The 17,364-nt window shown below is 37.9% G+C and overlaps 1 protein-coding gene across 1 annotated transcript in view; it reads right to left on the bottom strand.

The window, feature by feature from the left end:
- BRWD1 (bromodomain and WD repeat domain containing 1) overlaps positions 1–17,364 on the bottom strand; it is a 42,787-nt gene that overhangs the window by 21,475 nt on the left and 3,948 nt on the right. The window contains exons 6-22 of the mRNA XM_033052122.1: positions 16,604–16,702; positions 16,237–16,397; positions 15,852–16,073; positions 14,394–14,494; positions 13,761–13,831; positions 12,616–12,716; positions 11,972–12,012; positions 11,179–11,277; positions 9,717–9,867; positions 9,142–9,276; positions 8,157–8,285; positions 6,727–6,952; positions 6,243–6,428; positions 5,161–5,344; positions 3,352–3,442; positions 2,279–2,419; positions 796–881 (exon numbers count right to left, since the gene is read on the bottom strand). Of these exons, the coding sequence (XP_032908013.1) occupies positions 796–881; positions 2,279–2,419; positions 3,352–3,442; positions 5,161–5,344; positions 6,243–6,428; positions 6,727–6,952; positions 8,157–8,285; positions 9,142–9,276; positions 9,717–9,867; positions 11,179–11,277; positions 11,972–12,012; positions 12,616–12,716; positions 13,761–13,831; positions 14,394–14,494; positions 15,852–16,073; positions 16,237–16,397; positions 16,604–16,702 (2,224 nt within the window). The remainder of the gene's footprint in view (positions 1–795; positions 882–2,278; positions 2,420–3,351; positions 3,443–5,160; positions 5,345–6,242; positions 6,429–6,726; positions 6,953–8,156; positions 8,286–9,141; positions 9,277–9,716; positions 9,868–11,178; positions 11,278–11,971; positions 12,013–12,615; positions 12,717–13,760; positions 13,832–14,393; positions 14,495–15,851; positions 16,074–16,236; positions 16,398–16,603; positions 16,703–17,364) is intronic.

The following is a 17,364-nucleotide window of genomic DNA, read 5'->3' as shown; positions in this document are numbered from 1 at the left end:
AAGTGCTGTTGAAAACAACTTCAAAATCACTCTGCCCTGGTGGAACCGTTAGTTCACTTGAAGCTTAACACGGATTTTTGGGAGGATCCAGTAATTCAAAGCACATCTCTTTAAACAACTAAAGTCTAGTGAATTTTAAAATCAGTCATTTTATTCAAGAAAGTTGTGCAATGGAATTCTGGACTAATTAGGAGCCCTCCCTGAGGAACACAAGAATCAAATGCTGCTTAAATTCTTTACACTTATCTAAATCTCAGCTACACATCCACATCCTGAGTGTTTTATTTCTAGTACTACAGAATTGCAAAAGAGTATCTAAAATAGCCACTGTGACGTGATTAAAAGCTTAACTGTAACAGTTCTACACAAAACTAGAAATTTTTAAAAATTCAGATTTTTTCAAAAATTTTTTTAAGGGAAAAAAACCAAAACCAAAACCACCCAACCCCAAAAAATTCCTAAATGAAATATGGAAAAAAATTTCCCAAACAAAATCTTTCAAAACCTCCAAACCCAGAGCAAAACACACCATAGAAATATTCCAGACTCTCATCTTTCTTTGCCATATGGCAAAAAAAGCAGAGGGATTTAGAGTTACATTAAAAAATAGAAATCTTTCAACAGTAAATAACAATACAATGTGTCAGTGAAGTATATGAATTATACCTTATATGATTATTATTTATAAGATCATTATTCTTATCATATGATGACATCTGAAGCACAACAGAGCTTTCATGCAACTGTTAATTTGTCAAAGTAAAACTTGTTATGGGATGTGTTTTTTCACTTTACCTAGAACTATTACTGTTGCTTTTCTTGTCACTTCTCCACTCTTCCTCTTCATCAGATGAACCAGAGCCCTCACTTTCTTCAGCTTCCTAAATTTCAAAATACACACTCAAACCAAACCCATGTTTTAAGGGTCTGAAACTTAAAAACACGTGGTCCATATTATCAAATTTAAAAGAAGTTGGGGAAAAAGTTGTTAAAATGGGAATCAAAATAATCAGGTCACGTGAAGTACATAACAAAATCTGACTGACAGAGAAGAATTTACATCACAAAAGGGACAGATCAAGAAAAACAATCCCATCTCTCCACACACAAGGGGATATTGTGTCACTGCTATGTTTTTTTTTCATTAGTTATGCAAGTTGAGGGGTTTTTTTCCCCCCTCTCCTTTTAGTATCAATTGATTGATCAAGTACTCATGCATGAATTTAAATGCAACACTAAACAGCAGAGATACACCAAAATATATTGTGATTTTACTAATTTCCTGTTCATCAGTTATTTGCATTAATATAATGCTTTAAATGTGTTTCTCATAACTGAGTCAGTATGATGCACAGCTCATGTGTCAGGTTGTATGTTATAAAGCAAAAAAAAAAATAGGAGCAAATCCCATGAGATTTCAATTGTAGCTTCAAATGTTTGAATTAGTCCATTTTCAGAGTAACACAGCTATGAGTCCTCTCAATAAAACCTGCTCACACTCTGTGTAGATGATACAGTACAATATCAAAGTTCAATACTCACTGAACTTTACATTCCATTTAAATAATTTATTGTTTTTTAGCCACACTGAAATTAAGAGGCAAGGAAATTTCCAAGGGATACCATTCCTCATCTTACTTGCAAGATTTCCTAATCTCCTGAACATGTTCCCTTTTGTCCACTGGTCTTCCTTAACAAAGTGACTGCTCCAACAAGTCTGACCTGTCTCTGCTCCTTCCACTTCTTCCTTTGCCAGTTTAAAATTATTTCCTTGTGGGTAAGGTAAGACAAGGGCAGCCCAAGCAGTCCTATCACCCACTTACAGTCTGATAACACATCACACACATACAAAAAGCTCCTGCTACCCACAAAATCCTGTGTCACCTCAAGCTGAGAGAAACACCCTGTGAAGAATCACACTAGCAAGAACCTTCAAAATTTCCACAGAAAAAAAACATTAAAACCCATCTAAATGGGGTTTAGATTCCAAAAATCCCCTGAAGCCAACCAACTGTCCATCAGATTTTTGCCTTGGGCTGTGGATTTGGTTTAGAACATTCTCAGCACAACCAGCTGAGCCATTTATGAACTGACAGGAAATACTGTCTTCATTAAAGCACACAACAGCTTTGAGAAGTGTTAACAATGATGCTTAAAAAAACACTTCCTCTGAAAAAAGGAGCAGGGTTTTTGTTTGCTTGTTTAACAAAGGCACATACATATGAAATTTCATTTATTGAGCAACTCAGGCTCAATCCAAACTCAGAAGAGAACTCACCTGCTCTATCAAGCCAAGGCAGTTGTCCCTCTCCTCCTCAGAAGACTCCAGCTGCTCAATGTTCTTCCGTGTTCTGTAGTTGGAATATTTCCGTCTGTGCAGCCGACGCTTTGACTGGATTAATGAAGACTCAGAGTCACTCTAATTTATAAAGAAGGGAAAGAACAGGAGTTAAATAAAAATATTTATCTGGCAATTTTTTATAAGAGGGAAAGGGTGGCTAACAGCACTGCTGAATGCAAAAACTGAAACAGCATTAAATTAAAACTCCCTCTCACAAGGAATAATTTTCATGTGAGCCCAAAGTTTAAAATTTCCTGTTCCAAATTTAAGATTTATGAATTGTTCTAAGAAATTTATAAGCTCCTGTGGCAGCTCCATTCACATCACCATAAATTTACAGAATCAAGACATCAACTGCCCACAATGTGCAATTATAAAAGCAGAGAATGGTTTGGGTTAGAAGGAACCTTAAAGATTATTTTGTTTCAACTCCTAACTCCCCTCAGTGAAGGGGACTGTGCAGTAGAAATCTTGTGTCAAATTGCTTTGTACTCTAAGACACAGTAAATGTGGCAACAAGCTTATAAATACAGCACAATAACCAATGTTTCCTTCTTGCCAATCCCTCCCACAGAACAGGTAATGAAAATAGTATTTGAAAGGAGGCAAGTCTGAAGAAGTTCCCCAAACACACAAAATTATCTGAAGTAAAATGACAAGGAACAGCAATAATTGCTGTTCTTCCTGTGATTCTTCAAGTACAGGACCTTGAGTGCTCTAAGTGCTTTAGCAGGACTTGCTATAGCTGTGTAACTGCAGTCAAACCAGAACAGCCTGAAAGCCATCCTGCCTTAAAATTACTCGCTAATACCTCACACAGAAGCAGGCAAGACTGAAAGCAAAAAGAATTCCAGGTATTTATAAAAATAAATCAGACCTTGTCCTGCAATAATTGGGAGCTGAATCACCAGGGTCCTTGGAAGACCATAGCAGAAACTCTGCTTTCATTTTCTACACCACCACTTGCCCTTGGGTACAGAATGCTCACTTTCCCAGAAGCTGCCACGTACCTTTTCCAGTGACTCAAATGACTTTTTCTTCTCTGTTGCATAAAGATCTCTCTCTTCTTCCCCTTTTGCAATCCGATATTCTTCCTGTTTCCTACAAGAAAGACATGAAAATCTAATTCTACATCTGCTCTGAAAACGCTGGTAACTTTAAGGGATCTCTCTCATACCCAATTCCATTCCATTTTTAATTTCAGATGTTATTGTTGCTCAGTTAACTCTAAACCATCCTATCATTTCCAGGTAAGAGCAGAATATGGATGCTAAAAAAGACTTCCTCCCAAACATCAAAATAGAATCTATGTTTTCAATCTCATTTTTAATTCACATTTTTCTATTTGCAATTATTCTACCTCCCAACACAGGGAACACTTCTTAAAATCCTCAGAGATGTGGCTTTAAAAAGAGATGTTTAGCTACTCATTCTCCTTTTCACAGAAGAATACTGATAATACTTCTGAAAGCAACTGGTTTAGCATTCTAAGGGGTTATAGCTCATCACCTCCCCAAAGTCTCACAGCGAGCACAATCTCTCCCAACTCTTCCATGGAAATGAATTCAAGCTGTACCTTTTATTTTGGAGAAAACAAGAATCTAGGTGACCTAGCTGGCCTAGAGATGACTTAAAATATTGAAATAGGGGAGAACCATTCAACTGGACAACTTCCCTTTCTTCTCATTGAATGGACCTTACAATTATGAGCTTTTAACACATCTACCCACAATGCTGAACTATTCCATCAGCACTCCATTTAGACAAAGCAAGCTGCTGTGTTGTCCCTAGTGCTGTCTTAAGTTGTAGTTTTTATATTTTTCAGATTCTGTACTGCATAATTGTATAACTCTGAACTCTATATAGAATGCTAGTTAGTTCTCTCCACATTTTGGTCAGACTAAACAATCCTTCTGGGCCTGGAAACCAAGGTCATACCAGCTGCCTCAGGTCCTGAAAAGTATAAATAAAACTGGGGGGGGAGAAGCAAACCAAGGGAACCAGGGGGATGACTTCATTACCTGAAGCTATAATTGGGCCAATTAATCTCTGATATGCAAACAGACCAAACTTGTATCTGTCTGAAAAATTCATGATATTGTCCATCCTGGGTGCAGCCTCTGCCAGGCTCCTGCACAGCCCAAGGTGATCCTCTGAAGGCCTTTTAATAAATATCCACTTCATTCTCTGTGTCCTAGGTTACAATGTAAAGATGTGCCCAAAAGTCTGTATTCTGTCACCATCTGCTGAAGCCAGGTGGGGCAGTGATTCTTATCTCTGTGGGAGATATCCTCTGCTAATGGGCAAGTTGTTAAAACCACAGGGGGCAATGTTCTCTTTCCCACAAGCCATCCTTCCTCCAGGAGGTATCTTCTGTTCACGGCCATTGAGTCCCACTGCATGACTGATAAAATTCCATCATCCCATTGGGAGATGCTCCACCCCAGGAGAGAAGCCAAGTATTTCCTACCTAGATAAAAACTGAGATTTGGAACACCAAGGCAACCTTGTTCCACTGGATTCCGGAGGAAAGCTGCACCCTTCTACAGGACACTGCTTCAACAGAGCCACTTCTGTCACTCCAAGAAGACTACAGCCACCATTGAACTGGACTGCTACCACCACCCCAACTAGCAGGGTGTCAGGTTGTGTTCTGACTCTGGCAGTACTTTTTCTTTTGTACTACTGCATGTATTTTCCTTTTCTCTTTTTACCTATTAAATTATATTTCTGACCAGGAGTCTCTCACTGATTTTGCTTTCAAAACCACGACACTGTGTCTGGCCTCTCCAAGCACCACCTGCAGGCTGCTGACAGACCTGAGCAAGCTGGGGGGGATCTCAGGCACCACCACCCTGCGCCTCCAGGCCTGCAGGTCCCTCTCGGTGGCCATCTGGCTGCGCGGGGCGTTCTGGTGCATCTGCCGCACGCCCTCCACCTGCCCGCTGCGCCGCAGCCCGATGTTGGGAGGGGACTGGATGTCCAAACTCGGCCTTCTGAAAGCTGAAACACACAAAGCAAAATGTTTCTGCCGTGCTGCAGGGAGAGGGAAGATTGTAGCTTCTTGCTACAAGGTTAAAAAAAAGAATAATGGCTGTATTTTTATCTTGGAGTATGTAACTTGTAGCCTTCGGGGGATATTAATTGTAGAAAACAGAGAGATTACACAAAGGACTTTCTAAATGGTCATTTCTGCTACTATTTTCACAGAATCAGAGTCATTTAGGCTGAAAAAGACCTCCAAGATCCAGCATTTGACCAATGGCCACCTTGTCAACCAGACCAGAGCACTGAGTGCCACATGTCAGTGGTTTCCCCAACACCTCAGTGACAGGAACTGTGGTGTGACAGAAGGGTTCTTCTGAACTATTTCACATAGTTCTGAGACCAGTGAGGCTCTAAAAGGTACTTTTCCTAGAGCTGAACACCTATAATTAAATATATAATCACAGAAGAAAATACATATTTTTTCATCTATATCATATAAGTACATAATTATAACTACAAAGACACAGCTTTGGAAGTCTTGTTTAAAACTGCAAAGAAGGGACAGGGGAAACCACTTTGAATAATGGCACAATACTTTGCAAAAAGGAATGGAAAAATAACTTAATATTGGCAAACATTTGCAAAAAATTCTATTTTGCACGTTATTAATTACCTCTTCTTTCCTTTGAAAGTGAATTTCCTTCTAGATTAATTTCCTTTTAAAGTGAAAGGCTTTGTAATTTAATCACAGGAGCAGCAGTGTTTTAATGACTACAAATAACCAGGTACCACAATGTTAAAAGAATCTCAGTCCCCAAAACTACACTGAAGTTAAAACCTGTTTCAGTATTACACACAGCACAATAAAAACGGAGACAGAACAAATACTGAAAAATTTTTAAGCAGTCCTAACCTCTCCTGGGTGTTCCCTCCCCGTTTTGGGGGCCACTTGGAGCAGATTCTTGATCAGCTCCAGTTCTCTGATCCTGCTCCAGCTGTAGCTGTCTGATCATCCCATCCAGAATGCTGGGCTCCAAGCCTGGCTCATCCTGGTCAACTGTCTGCTGGCCAATCACCTGCTCAACAACTTCTCCATCACCTTGCAAGTGTAAAACAGAGCAAATGAATGAAGTTATTCCAATCATTTATTCCAAGTAAGACATTTATGGAAGGTATAATCAAACGGTTTGTGAACATCACTGCCCACAGAAAAGAACTGCAACATCCATTTGAATAACTGAATTTTTTTTGCTTGTTTAAATGTATTCACTGTAGAACCTTTAGTGAACATAAATACAAAATATCAAGTGAAAAACCAGCATTTTTAAATTGCTGATGTCCCCTTAGGAACCAGGACATAACTACTTCTGAATGTAGAGCTTTAGTGATATTCTTACTTGTTGCTACATATCCAAGCTGAGGAATCAAATGCTCATCTGCACAATTCTCTCTTCCTGGCACCAATCTTTGATATTTTGTGGGATGAGGGTTTCCATCCACATCCACTAAGAAGGGAGGGGGCATGAGGTGAGGGGCCTGCTGAGTCTGCTCATCCAGCACGTAGTTGTTGGAGTCTCGGATCAGCGGCCGATAGTCAGTGTGGAAGAACATTTGATCAGGAATCTAAAAGGAAATTTTTTGTTAGCAATTTGAAAAAAAGAATATACTAAAGAACAAAGAACAAGCAGTAAAGTCTCTAACATCTACTTAAAGGTAAAAGAAAGGGCAAGTTCCCAATTAGCAGATTTATGTGTAACTTCAGTTAACCTGGATGGGTGTTGCAGTACTGTGACTTTCATTAGTGCTTTTGCAGGCAACAAAATTATTTCAAGAAACAAGAAGCTGAGGTAACTTGATGCAAAAGTACTGTTTTACATTGAAAAATATTTCTCTCTCATTCTGCATTTTCCCCTGACAATTATTAGAATCAGAATATTCAGAGTTGGAGGGATCCACAAGGATCACCAAGTCCAACTTGTGAGTGTCCTCTGAATTTCCTTGCAAGGAAATCTTTGGCTAAAGCTCAACATCAGCTCTCAGTAAAGTTTTCCTAATCATGATTTCTTTCTTAATCTAAATCCACCTGAAGTTTCTTTATACAATTGAAAGTCTGCTGAGTCCATGAGGCTGAAGGACAATGGTTACATAACTATTAGATCACAGTTAGAATGTTTGCTTCCAGCACTGATGGGAAAGATGATGGGGAAAAAGTTTCACTTTCAGCTGAGAATGTAGAGCAAGGAAAAAATAATTCTTTAAAATGACACACATGGAACTAGCATTACAACCTGAAAAACACAGGGGGGAAGTGAAGAAAAGAAAAAATGTGTATTTATCAAAACAGAAAGGAAGCAGGCTGACAATTTCACAAATTTAGGATAGGATAAATTCAGACATTTATCCTACTCACATTTTACTAGCATTTCAAAATCCACAGCATTGGATCAATAATTAACTTTTGCTTAATTTAATCAACTACAGTGAATTTGGGCTTGAGTGAGGAAAGGCCTAAAGAACTGCAAGATAAACCAGCAGAAATTAGAAAGAGAGCATTTTTGAGGTTGAACAATTAACACGAATTAGCAGCCTCCAAGATGAAAATGTATTCCAGAACATTCTTGGGAGTTACTCCCATGGGAATGTTAAGACATTGGTTTTTTCCTGCTGTGCCAGGATCATATAAGCAAGAAAACTTAGAAACATCAAGGAATCCAATATATTTAGATCCTCTAACCACACAAATTATTTTTTACATATGAACTTTTAATTTAATTAATGTAATTTCAGTTGAAACTCAATACAGAACCTGACAAAAAGTTGAACTTACCTTTTCATAAGGCCTGCTACAGCCAAAGCCAAATATCAGCAGATGTCCATGAGAATCTGTGCATGCAAAATGCTGCCCATCTGGGGAAAATTTACAGTCAAAAACAGCTCCATGTCCCTGGCCTTCAATCTGCATTGCAGGAAAAAAAATTCAAGATTATGTGACCATTTTTCCAGAGTAAACCATAAGCATCAAAAATTAATTGCTCTATCAAAAGCCATCATGCATGTCTCTAAGTACCTCCCTTAAGGCACAAATAATTTTGTTACTTCAGTAAATTTCTTTTCCCTTTGAACTTAAGTCCTGAATCAATTCTAAAAGATGCACTAGAGGGTTTGAAAAGTTACTGTTCAGAGAATACAATAAAGAATGAAACGTGTTTTTCTGAGGCTTTTTAGCTGTCAGTACACTACCTGAAATTAACTGGAGCTAATATAGATTGGTCTTGTTAAACAACTTTCTAGACAAACCCAGAGAATTTAACAACTTAAAAATAAAAAAGCTCTTTGCTGTTGACTGACCAGGTAAAAAAAGGATAAAACATTTATATGAACATTAGAGCAGAATCTCAAGTCTCACAAAAAATAATCTAATTAAAGTGTTAATGATGAGCTGGCAAATGGAGCCCTCAAGCACTGTGCCAATGGATATTATAATTTTTAAGACTGTGGAAAATACAAGTATCTGTCCACAAGTGTCTTGAAACAATGGCCTAAAACAGAGCCTCTTAGATGGCACCTCACCTAAATTAATTAATATGAATGAAGTGCACAATGATCTTCAGCAGCAAAGAGCAGAAAATCTACAATAATCAGGAAATTCTAAGGAAAAAAATAATTAATAAATGTTGCTGGTTAAGGTTTTTCCGTTTGGTTATTTGTTTTTTTCCTAAAGATGCAGGGGTGTGTGTGAGTGCTGGTGGCAACTCCTTAAGCTGGTAGTGAACACACTGCTGAGAACAAAAGGTGTTTAAAGCAGCTCTTACCATGTTAAAATAATGCTTTGTTTTGGTGCCTTTGGTGATGTCCCATATGAAGATGTTGCCATCATGACCTGCAGACAGCATTATCCTGCAATCAAAGGGATGGGTCTCCAAGACAAACACCTCATCTGCATGGCCCTGCAGTTTCCAATTGCACATCACAGGGAAACAAGGAAAATCCACATCAGCAGGATATTCACAGCAGAACCCAAAGCCTGTGCTGTCATCTCTGGGAAATTAAACCCCAGGCAGCCACAAAGATTTGAACATTCAAAAAGTAAAAATTTTCAAGATTCAAGTAAATACAAAGCTTTTGCCAAAGGGTGGTGGATTATTCAATGGGCAAGTTACTGCACAAAAATTTGATTTATTCCACATTTATTTGTTCTTTTACTTATGGAGAAAGTTCTAAGCAGGAGGAAGCAGTAAATTTTGGTTAAAATAATTCCAAGCAACACCACACTTGCTGTACCACCCATACAGAGCTTCCAAGACTAATCAGCTCTAATCATAAATTCAGCATGCACATGTCACTGAAATTACAGGAAAATCTTGCAAAAGTAAAGAAAATTCCATACCACCAAGTCATGGAGCAACTGCCCTGTACTGGAATTCCAAACTTTGAGTAGGTGATTGTTCACAGCCGTAACAACGTAGTTGTCATTCTGGTTCCAAGCTATCATGGTTACTTTAGGCTTCATGAATTTGTCTTCTTCTGCACAAGTGTCACTATTTTAAAAAGTCAAACAGGTCAGAAATGTATTTTATATTTTAATTAGTCAATTTCTAAATCAAAATACAAAAAAGTTGTTTTCCTGTGTAAATAATCAGACAACAGAAGTGAAGAATTAAATTTGGGTTGAAAGTTTTGTCCGCAAAACCTTTCATTTAAAGCAAATCTGGATTTTGAAATTTTAAAGGACTTGATAATCTCTTTCCCATCTGAGAGGCAAGGCAAAAAGGCTTTCCTTTTCCATGGAATCTTGGCTCCTCTACAATTAGAATCCTACCATAAATCCTTTCAAATTTTGGACTTTTCACAGTCAGCTTTTCCAAGAAACTGATTCCCAAGCCAATCTCTACATTAGCTAAGCATTTTTTCATGAGTCCAAACAGAAATACAGTAAAGATAGCATTTGGTTTTAACCTCAATCCATTTCCTAATTCCCTCCCCAAAATACATTTAGAGGATACTCTAACACTGCCCCTCACCCTTTTAGTCAAAGGAATAAGTTTTCTTTGAAACACCTTCATGTGGGATTATCTTTATTCCACTTCAAGCAGAGGCCTCTCTTACAAAGACTCTCAACTACACAGCCACAGTCAAATCTCAAATATTAGTAACTAAAATCAGGTTTCTTTCATGGTCTTTCTCATCATAGGAAAATCCCAAAATCACCCTCCAGTCAAATTGTGTGCCCAGGGTTTGGCTTTTCATTTAACCAACTACAAATCATTTAATTAAAATCTCATTTAATCACCTACAAATAATTTGTTTGGTGTCTGTGGAACCTTACTGAGCTAAATCATTCTCCCTTCAGGTCTACCCAACACCACATAATACCCTGATTTTTATCTCTAATAACATTATTCAGACTGAGTGCCCCCAACATTTCATGGACTCACTTTTTGGAAGCTGAAAGCAAAGCCACCTACTCCATGTCATAACCTCTCCTGCAAATAGGTCACCACCTACTTTATTTTTACTAATCTAAAAATATTTCTCCCGTGACACACCAGGTGTCAGACTGAAACCCAGACAGAGAAGGTAGATTCTTTCTGTTCACTTTTTTCCCTGAGAAGAGGCAATAAAATTAATTTGGTACACAGTACATCTGAGAGTTTTATGAACACTTTGGAATATATGAAAGTACAGAGACAAATTCAGCAATTATTACAACACGAGAACAGTCAATTCACATCCTCTTAAGACACAGAATTTGACCAGAATGTTGCTCTCACTCTCACATTTGAGTCATTGAGTTTTTCAATCTTTCTGAATTCACACAAAAGAAAGCAAGGGATGAACAGTTCACCTACCCCAGCAGTCTATCAGACATATCCAACAAAATGCTCCTCCACTCTGCTTGCTCGAAACGCCAGATCCGAGCTGTCCCATCCCTGCTGCCGCTTATGAACCTGCACAGGGATCAAAAATTCATTCATTTCTCTTCCAAAACACTTCCTTCCAAGTATGTTTACAGTTTTACACACCACCACAACATAAATGTTGCAGTGGAAGACTGACAGAAGTGAAATCTTCAATTTGTATTCAAGAGAATTCTTTTCATTAAGTTTCTTTCCAGAAAACCAGGAAAGTTTTTCTGGACTGGAAAACTGAATGAAGTTGTCAAAACATGAAGAACAGAGAAGCAAGTTCTAAAGTTTAATTCAATTCACAAATACATCCTCAACTCATCCTCAGTACAGGACTTTAATGTATTTTAAGTAATTGCAGATTTTCAGATACTGAAGAACGATTTAGATGAAAAGGTTATAATTTATTTTTGACCTTTTTCACTGCATTTTTGCTATTTCCTATAGAATACTCAGTGAAATTGAAAGGAAAGGAGGAGAAAAGGAGATTTATGAGGCCACTAACACATTGGGTACATTAAAAAGTGGTAAAAAACCTCAGCCACGACAAAAATTATCTAACACAGATCAACAGAAAGCTGGAACAGCTGAAGCTGAATTATGCTCCTGCATCAGTCCAAAATTTCTCTTCTGGGTTCTAGATAAGTAAATTTTTCTTACTGGGAACATCCAGTAATAGATTCCTAATTTCAAAATTATTGTTTTTCTGTCCATATTTCAGCATCTTTCAACATACCTGTCCCCACCATTAGAAAACTGAATGCTGTCAACTTTGTCCTGTAAGCAAAAGTAGAGTTTGTTAGAAATCTTATTTTTCAAACAGGAAATATGTTTTTTGACAATTCTGAGTTTAGTAAAATCTGCTATAATGAAAAAAAACAAAGTTGTGTAATTTCTAAGGGTTTTAACTGCAAGGCAAATCAAGTTCAGACACTTCCCAAAATTTGCTAACCATTAATGTATTAAAATGCATCTTTTAAAAACTGTCTGAATTAAACATGAAGGATTAACAGATTAAATAATCTGGCTGACAACTAAATTGTATTTAAATATATTTTCAATACTATAGATACATCAGCTACAAAGGTGAGGAATCTGTTGCTCCTACTCCTACATACATTTTCCTTAAAAAAATAAATAATAATTTATTTTTACCACAATAAAAACTGCAGGAAAAAGTAGATACCACACTCAGAAAAGTTTCCCTTGCATCAAAAATAAGTACTGATCAAACCTTATCAATGCAACAAAATTAAATCAGGTTTTGTAGTGCAGGAAACATTAATGCAAGCAAAATTAATTAAGAGCATGTTAAAAACCCACTCATAAAATCACCTTGTGACTTCAATGCTGCTAATGACTAATTAACTAATTACTTACAGCATGGCTTTCCAATTCAGCTATTTTCTCAGGTGTTTCAGAGCCAAAAAAATACATCCTGATGACGTGGTCAGTGCTGCCAGTTGCTAAAAACATACCACCTGTAAAAATCAAGCAATAATTAACCTGCTGTGGAAGAAATTAAAACAGGTCAGCACCATTTCTCAAAGGCCTGGTTTAAATAAAAAAACCCCACAACTATTTGAAGAATGACACATTTTTTATGCTCTTCCACTGACACACATATGTGGAAGGAAATCCCTTTCTTGCCCCAGAAATGTTCTCAGCCATAGTAAAAACAAATTAGTGTTACAAAGATTTTCATATACATCATTAGGGCAGTAGTGGAATTTTTAAGATTAAATTACACAGAGAAGCCTTCAATGGTGGGGAATATGGCTCTGGATAATCAGAATTATGTAGATGACTCTCATTTTAATCTGTGTCTCATTTGTGCAAGTGAACTGCATCAAAATGAGGTTGAAATGGGAGTAAACCAGACAAGCACCAGTGTAAGCACACCAGTATTTAGCTGTGGTGGGAAAAATCCCAAGAGCTGCCTTTAAGTGCTGTCAATAAAAACCAAACCAAATCAAGCAAAATGTCAAAAACACCCTCCCAGCACAAGCCAGGGCTCTATCCTGACAATGTTAACAAGCTACACTTCAGTTTGCTTTTTATTTCTGGAATTCACATGAACTGAGTGAAAGAAAACTACAGGCCAGGGGTGAAGCACACTAAAGATCCATCTCTGCATCCTCAAGAGAGGAAGATCTTTATGAGCATCCCTGCACTGCATCAGGAGCTCCTGCTGGCAGGAGCATTTCCACTTCTGGTGGGATGTCAGAAAACCCATTTTACCAATCCTTGACATTGCATGAGAGGATTAAATAAAAATTAAAAATCCAGTATAGATGGATAGAAGCAAACAGACATTAGGTGACTTTTGTTGCTGTGAAATCACCAATGTCTTCAACAGTCTCACTGTTAGCTAAGGGAAGTCCCATGATTTAATTATGTCACAGCTAACAGTGCACATCTGTGCAATTATTTACTCACAACTGCAGGGTTTTTTTTCCATTTTCAAGCTGTCACAATCAAGAGAGGAAAGAAGAACTCACAAAGCTGAACTACACGTGACTTACCCACACTGAAGGAAGAACAAAGCATCTGAACACCTGGTCTGGGTTTCTCTGTGAACTTCACTGGCTTGGTGCTTTAAAAAAAAAAGTTTGAAATAGGTCACACCACCCAAAACTTGGCTTCTAGCAACATTTCAATCATGGATTATTTCATACCATGATGTGGTACAACACCAGGCACACACTGATCATTCTAGAGCTCTTTTTGGTAGCAATTAACTTTTTTTTGGGTGCAAAGAGAAATCACATATTGAGCACTTCAAACTATCCTGAACATACATATCATATCCTGCATGCAAGCTGTAAGAAACATCCTAAAACTACAGGACTGTTGGAAAATCACCACCAACAACAACTTTTATTATACTTTCCAACATTTCCAGCCATTTCTGTTGTTCTACATTTGTATTTTTAGTGAAGAAAGAAATTAATGTATTTCCCAACTAATCTCCCAAGTCAATGGAACACCATTAATTTGTAAAGGATATAGTTGGTAGTGCTTTAAAATAACTATAGAATACATGACTTGCACAGCATTTTTATAACCACAAAACCCCAGTGGAGTAAAAAGCACCTCACTTATTCTACTCAAGCCCAGGATGGCATAAAAGGTTAATCAGCAAACCATTCACATACTTGAATTTCATGGAATCTGCATCCCACTGCCAAAAGCAAACAGTTCCATCTGCCCCAGTGGAGACCATGTACCTCAGGGAGCCTTTCACCATGGGACTGAACTACAGAGAGGAAAGCAAAATCACACACACAAACAGAGATTTAACAATTGTCCATGAACTTCTCAAGAAGTTAACGTAAAAGTTTGATTTATTTTGGATTTTTCACCTTAAACTGCTGGAGTAGTTGTTGGTAACTCAATTTTAGTGTTTACAAAGTAATACCTCCCCTACTTTAAGATAGGTTTGTGGTCTGTGTTTCAATTACTGTGTTAAACAAACCCAATTCCTTCAGTGGTTTGGGTTTGATGTGCTCACTGACCACAGCCATTCACTGAAAATCCTGTCAATGAATGAAATAATGAGCACAGCAGACTGAAAAAAGAGAAGTTTGAATAGACAGGTGTAGTTTAAAAGATAATTAAATAGAGCATGTGTAACTTAGCATCAGATGTAATTTTATAGGAATTCCTCAGAAATAGTTCTTTAAGAAATGGATTTACTGCTATGCACAGAGCAACCCTTAAGAAAACTTTACAGACACAACTTATTTAAACTAATTAATTACTACTATTTAAACCATCAATTACTAACATTGGAAAGTCATAAATTATACATATTGCAAAATATGATATTAAGAGAGCTTAAATTTAAAAATCCACACACTACAAAAAAAAAGGACCATAAGTATTTAGGCAGTAAAAACCAACTGAACTAAAATTGCAATGAACACCACAGAAAGTGCAGATATGAAGACTGCTCTCTGAAGCAGCATTTTTGAGAAAAAAACAAAATTATTTATTTGTACTGAGCTCCACAAGCCACTCTTCACCCCTCAAGACAAGCTGTCAGTCTCACTGGAAAACACCCCAAAGCTGGGTAATGAGCTACTAATTCTTTTGTTAATTGAGGAATTAAAGGCCAAAGCCACACTGAATCCAAAGGACCACCAGGAGCACATAATGTATCAAACCACCTTCAAATTTAAATACACACATCACAATTTTGTTCTTCTGAAATAATTCCTATTTTTGAGATTAAAACAAATACCCACATCCCAAAAGTTGTAGGAATAATATATAATGGATCAGAACACATTCACACAAAATAGCAAATCATGTCTCCAGTAAGAGACAACAGGACATGATATTTCCCAGAAATTCTCTTTTGTTCCAACAACTCAAGCACTACAGGTAGTGATCTTTAAGTGAAAAAGAATTCCTTCAGTTAATTATCTTCAGTTAAATACTTAGGAATTCCAGGGAGACAAGGAATTGACTTGTTTTAAGCAGGTTTATCCTGTGATTTGACTTAGTTTTGCCATGAATATTTACACATTCAGATTTCACTACTCCCATAGGCAGCCACAGAGAAATAATTTCAGTTTTTAATATGCATAAACACTCCAAGAGCCCCATACCTGCAACGAGGTAATGGACCCTGTGTGCCCATGGAGGACAGCAACTGGTGCACAAGTCCTCAGGCACCACACTCTGATCATCTTGTCACAGCTCCCAGCTGCAATCATGGTGTTCTCATAGTTCACAGCCATGTCAGAAATCTCTGCTGAATGTCCTCGTAAGGTGGCAAATAATCTGCCATTGTGAGTGGACCAGATCTTCACCAGACAGTCATCTGAGCCCTAGAGAGAAACATTCATTAAGGACAACTTCTGACATGCTTCTAACCTTTAAGTACAGCAAATTGTTCCACTTAAGCACAGCAAGGCAGCACTGATATTTATCTCCAGGAGTTGCAGCACAACGCCCATTTTGTACCATCTAAAACTACATTCATCAACTTACAGTAAATATTCTGTGTCCAGTCCTGTCAAATGCAACACAATATACAGAAGAGAGGTGGCCAAGGATCCTCCTGTGCATCTTGACATGCTGATACATACTTCCTGGGAATGATGTGCTGAACTTGGCATAGCCAGTTAATTGCTTTGCTCGATGCACCTCCACTAGAACACAGTGAATAACATCACAATTCAAACATGTCTGGTCTAAAACTTGGGTTTATTCAATTGTCATTAATATTTAAAAGCTACTAGAAATTACTGTCAGATTTCATAAAGTCATGTTTTGTGGTAGCTGCAATTTTTTCTGTGTATAAAACCAGTGTTTTGGATGTGCTCAGTAGCAGTGGGGAGAGATGAGAGGAGCTTACCAAGGTTTGGTGGGGTGCCATAATTCACAGGCATTTCAGGGGGTCTGCCTCGATGGAGAGCAGCAAATGCAGAGCCCTTCCAAACTGTGTTCCTGCAATCTGCAAAAACAGTTGAAGTTCATCATAAGTATTTGTTAAAAACGCCAAGAGAGCTGCAGTTCCAAAACACAGCAAAGAGCCCATCTAGAATGGCCTCAAACCCAGCACTGAACCCACCAAAAAACTTCTCACAAACAGTGAAGAGTTAAACAGAAAAATCCACTTAATAGTAACAGAAGGACATAAAAACAAAACAACCAACCACCAAACTTTGAAATTATTCCTAAACGACTGTACCCCTGCAGCTCACAACACAAAACTAAAATTTCAACTGATTCTTAACATCTTCCTGAATACTTATATAAGAATGTAATGGGTACTTAGTAATATGAAGTTATTTAATGAGATGATCTCAAGAACCTTTCAGTAACTAAAGGGGATTTACAAGAAAGCTGGAGAGGAATTTCTCACAAAGGCTTGGAGTGAAAGGACAAGGAATTGCCTGAGGCTGAAGGAGGACAGGTTTAGATGGGATGTTAGGAAAACAATTGTTCCCTGGGAGGGTGGGCAGGCACAGGGTGCCCAGAGCAGCTGTGGCTGCCCCTGGATCCCTGCAAATGTCCAAGGTTGGTCACTGGGACAGTGGAAGGTGAGCTTCAAGGTCCCTTCCAAACCAAACCATGCTGGGATTCCCAGAGGTCATTTCCAAAGTGTGAGTTCTG

This window comes from Catharus ustulatus, chromosome 2, assembly GCF_009819885.2.
Source record: "Catharus ustulatus isolate bCatUst1 chromosome 2, bCatUst1.pri.v2, whole genome shotgun sequence".
In the NCBI taxonomy this organism is placed as follows: domain Eukaryota; kingdom Metazoa; phylum Chordata; class Aves; order Passeriformes; family Turdidae; genus Catharus; species Catharus ustulatus.
The sequence above is the reverse complement of the archived record's forward strand: the minus strand, read 5'-3'. Positions and strand labels throughout refer to the sequence as shown.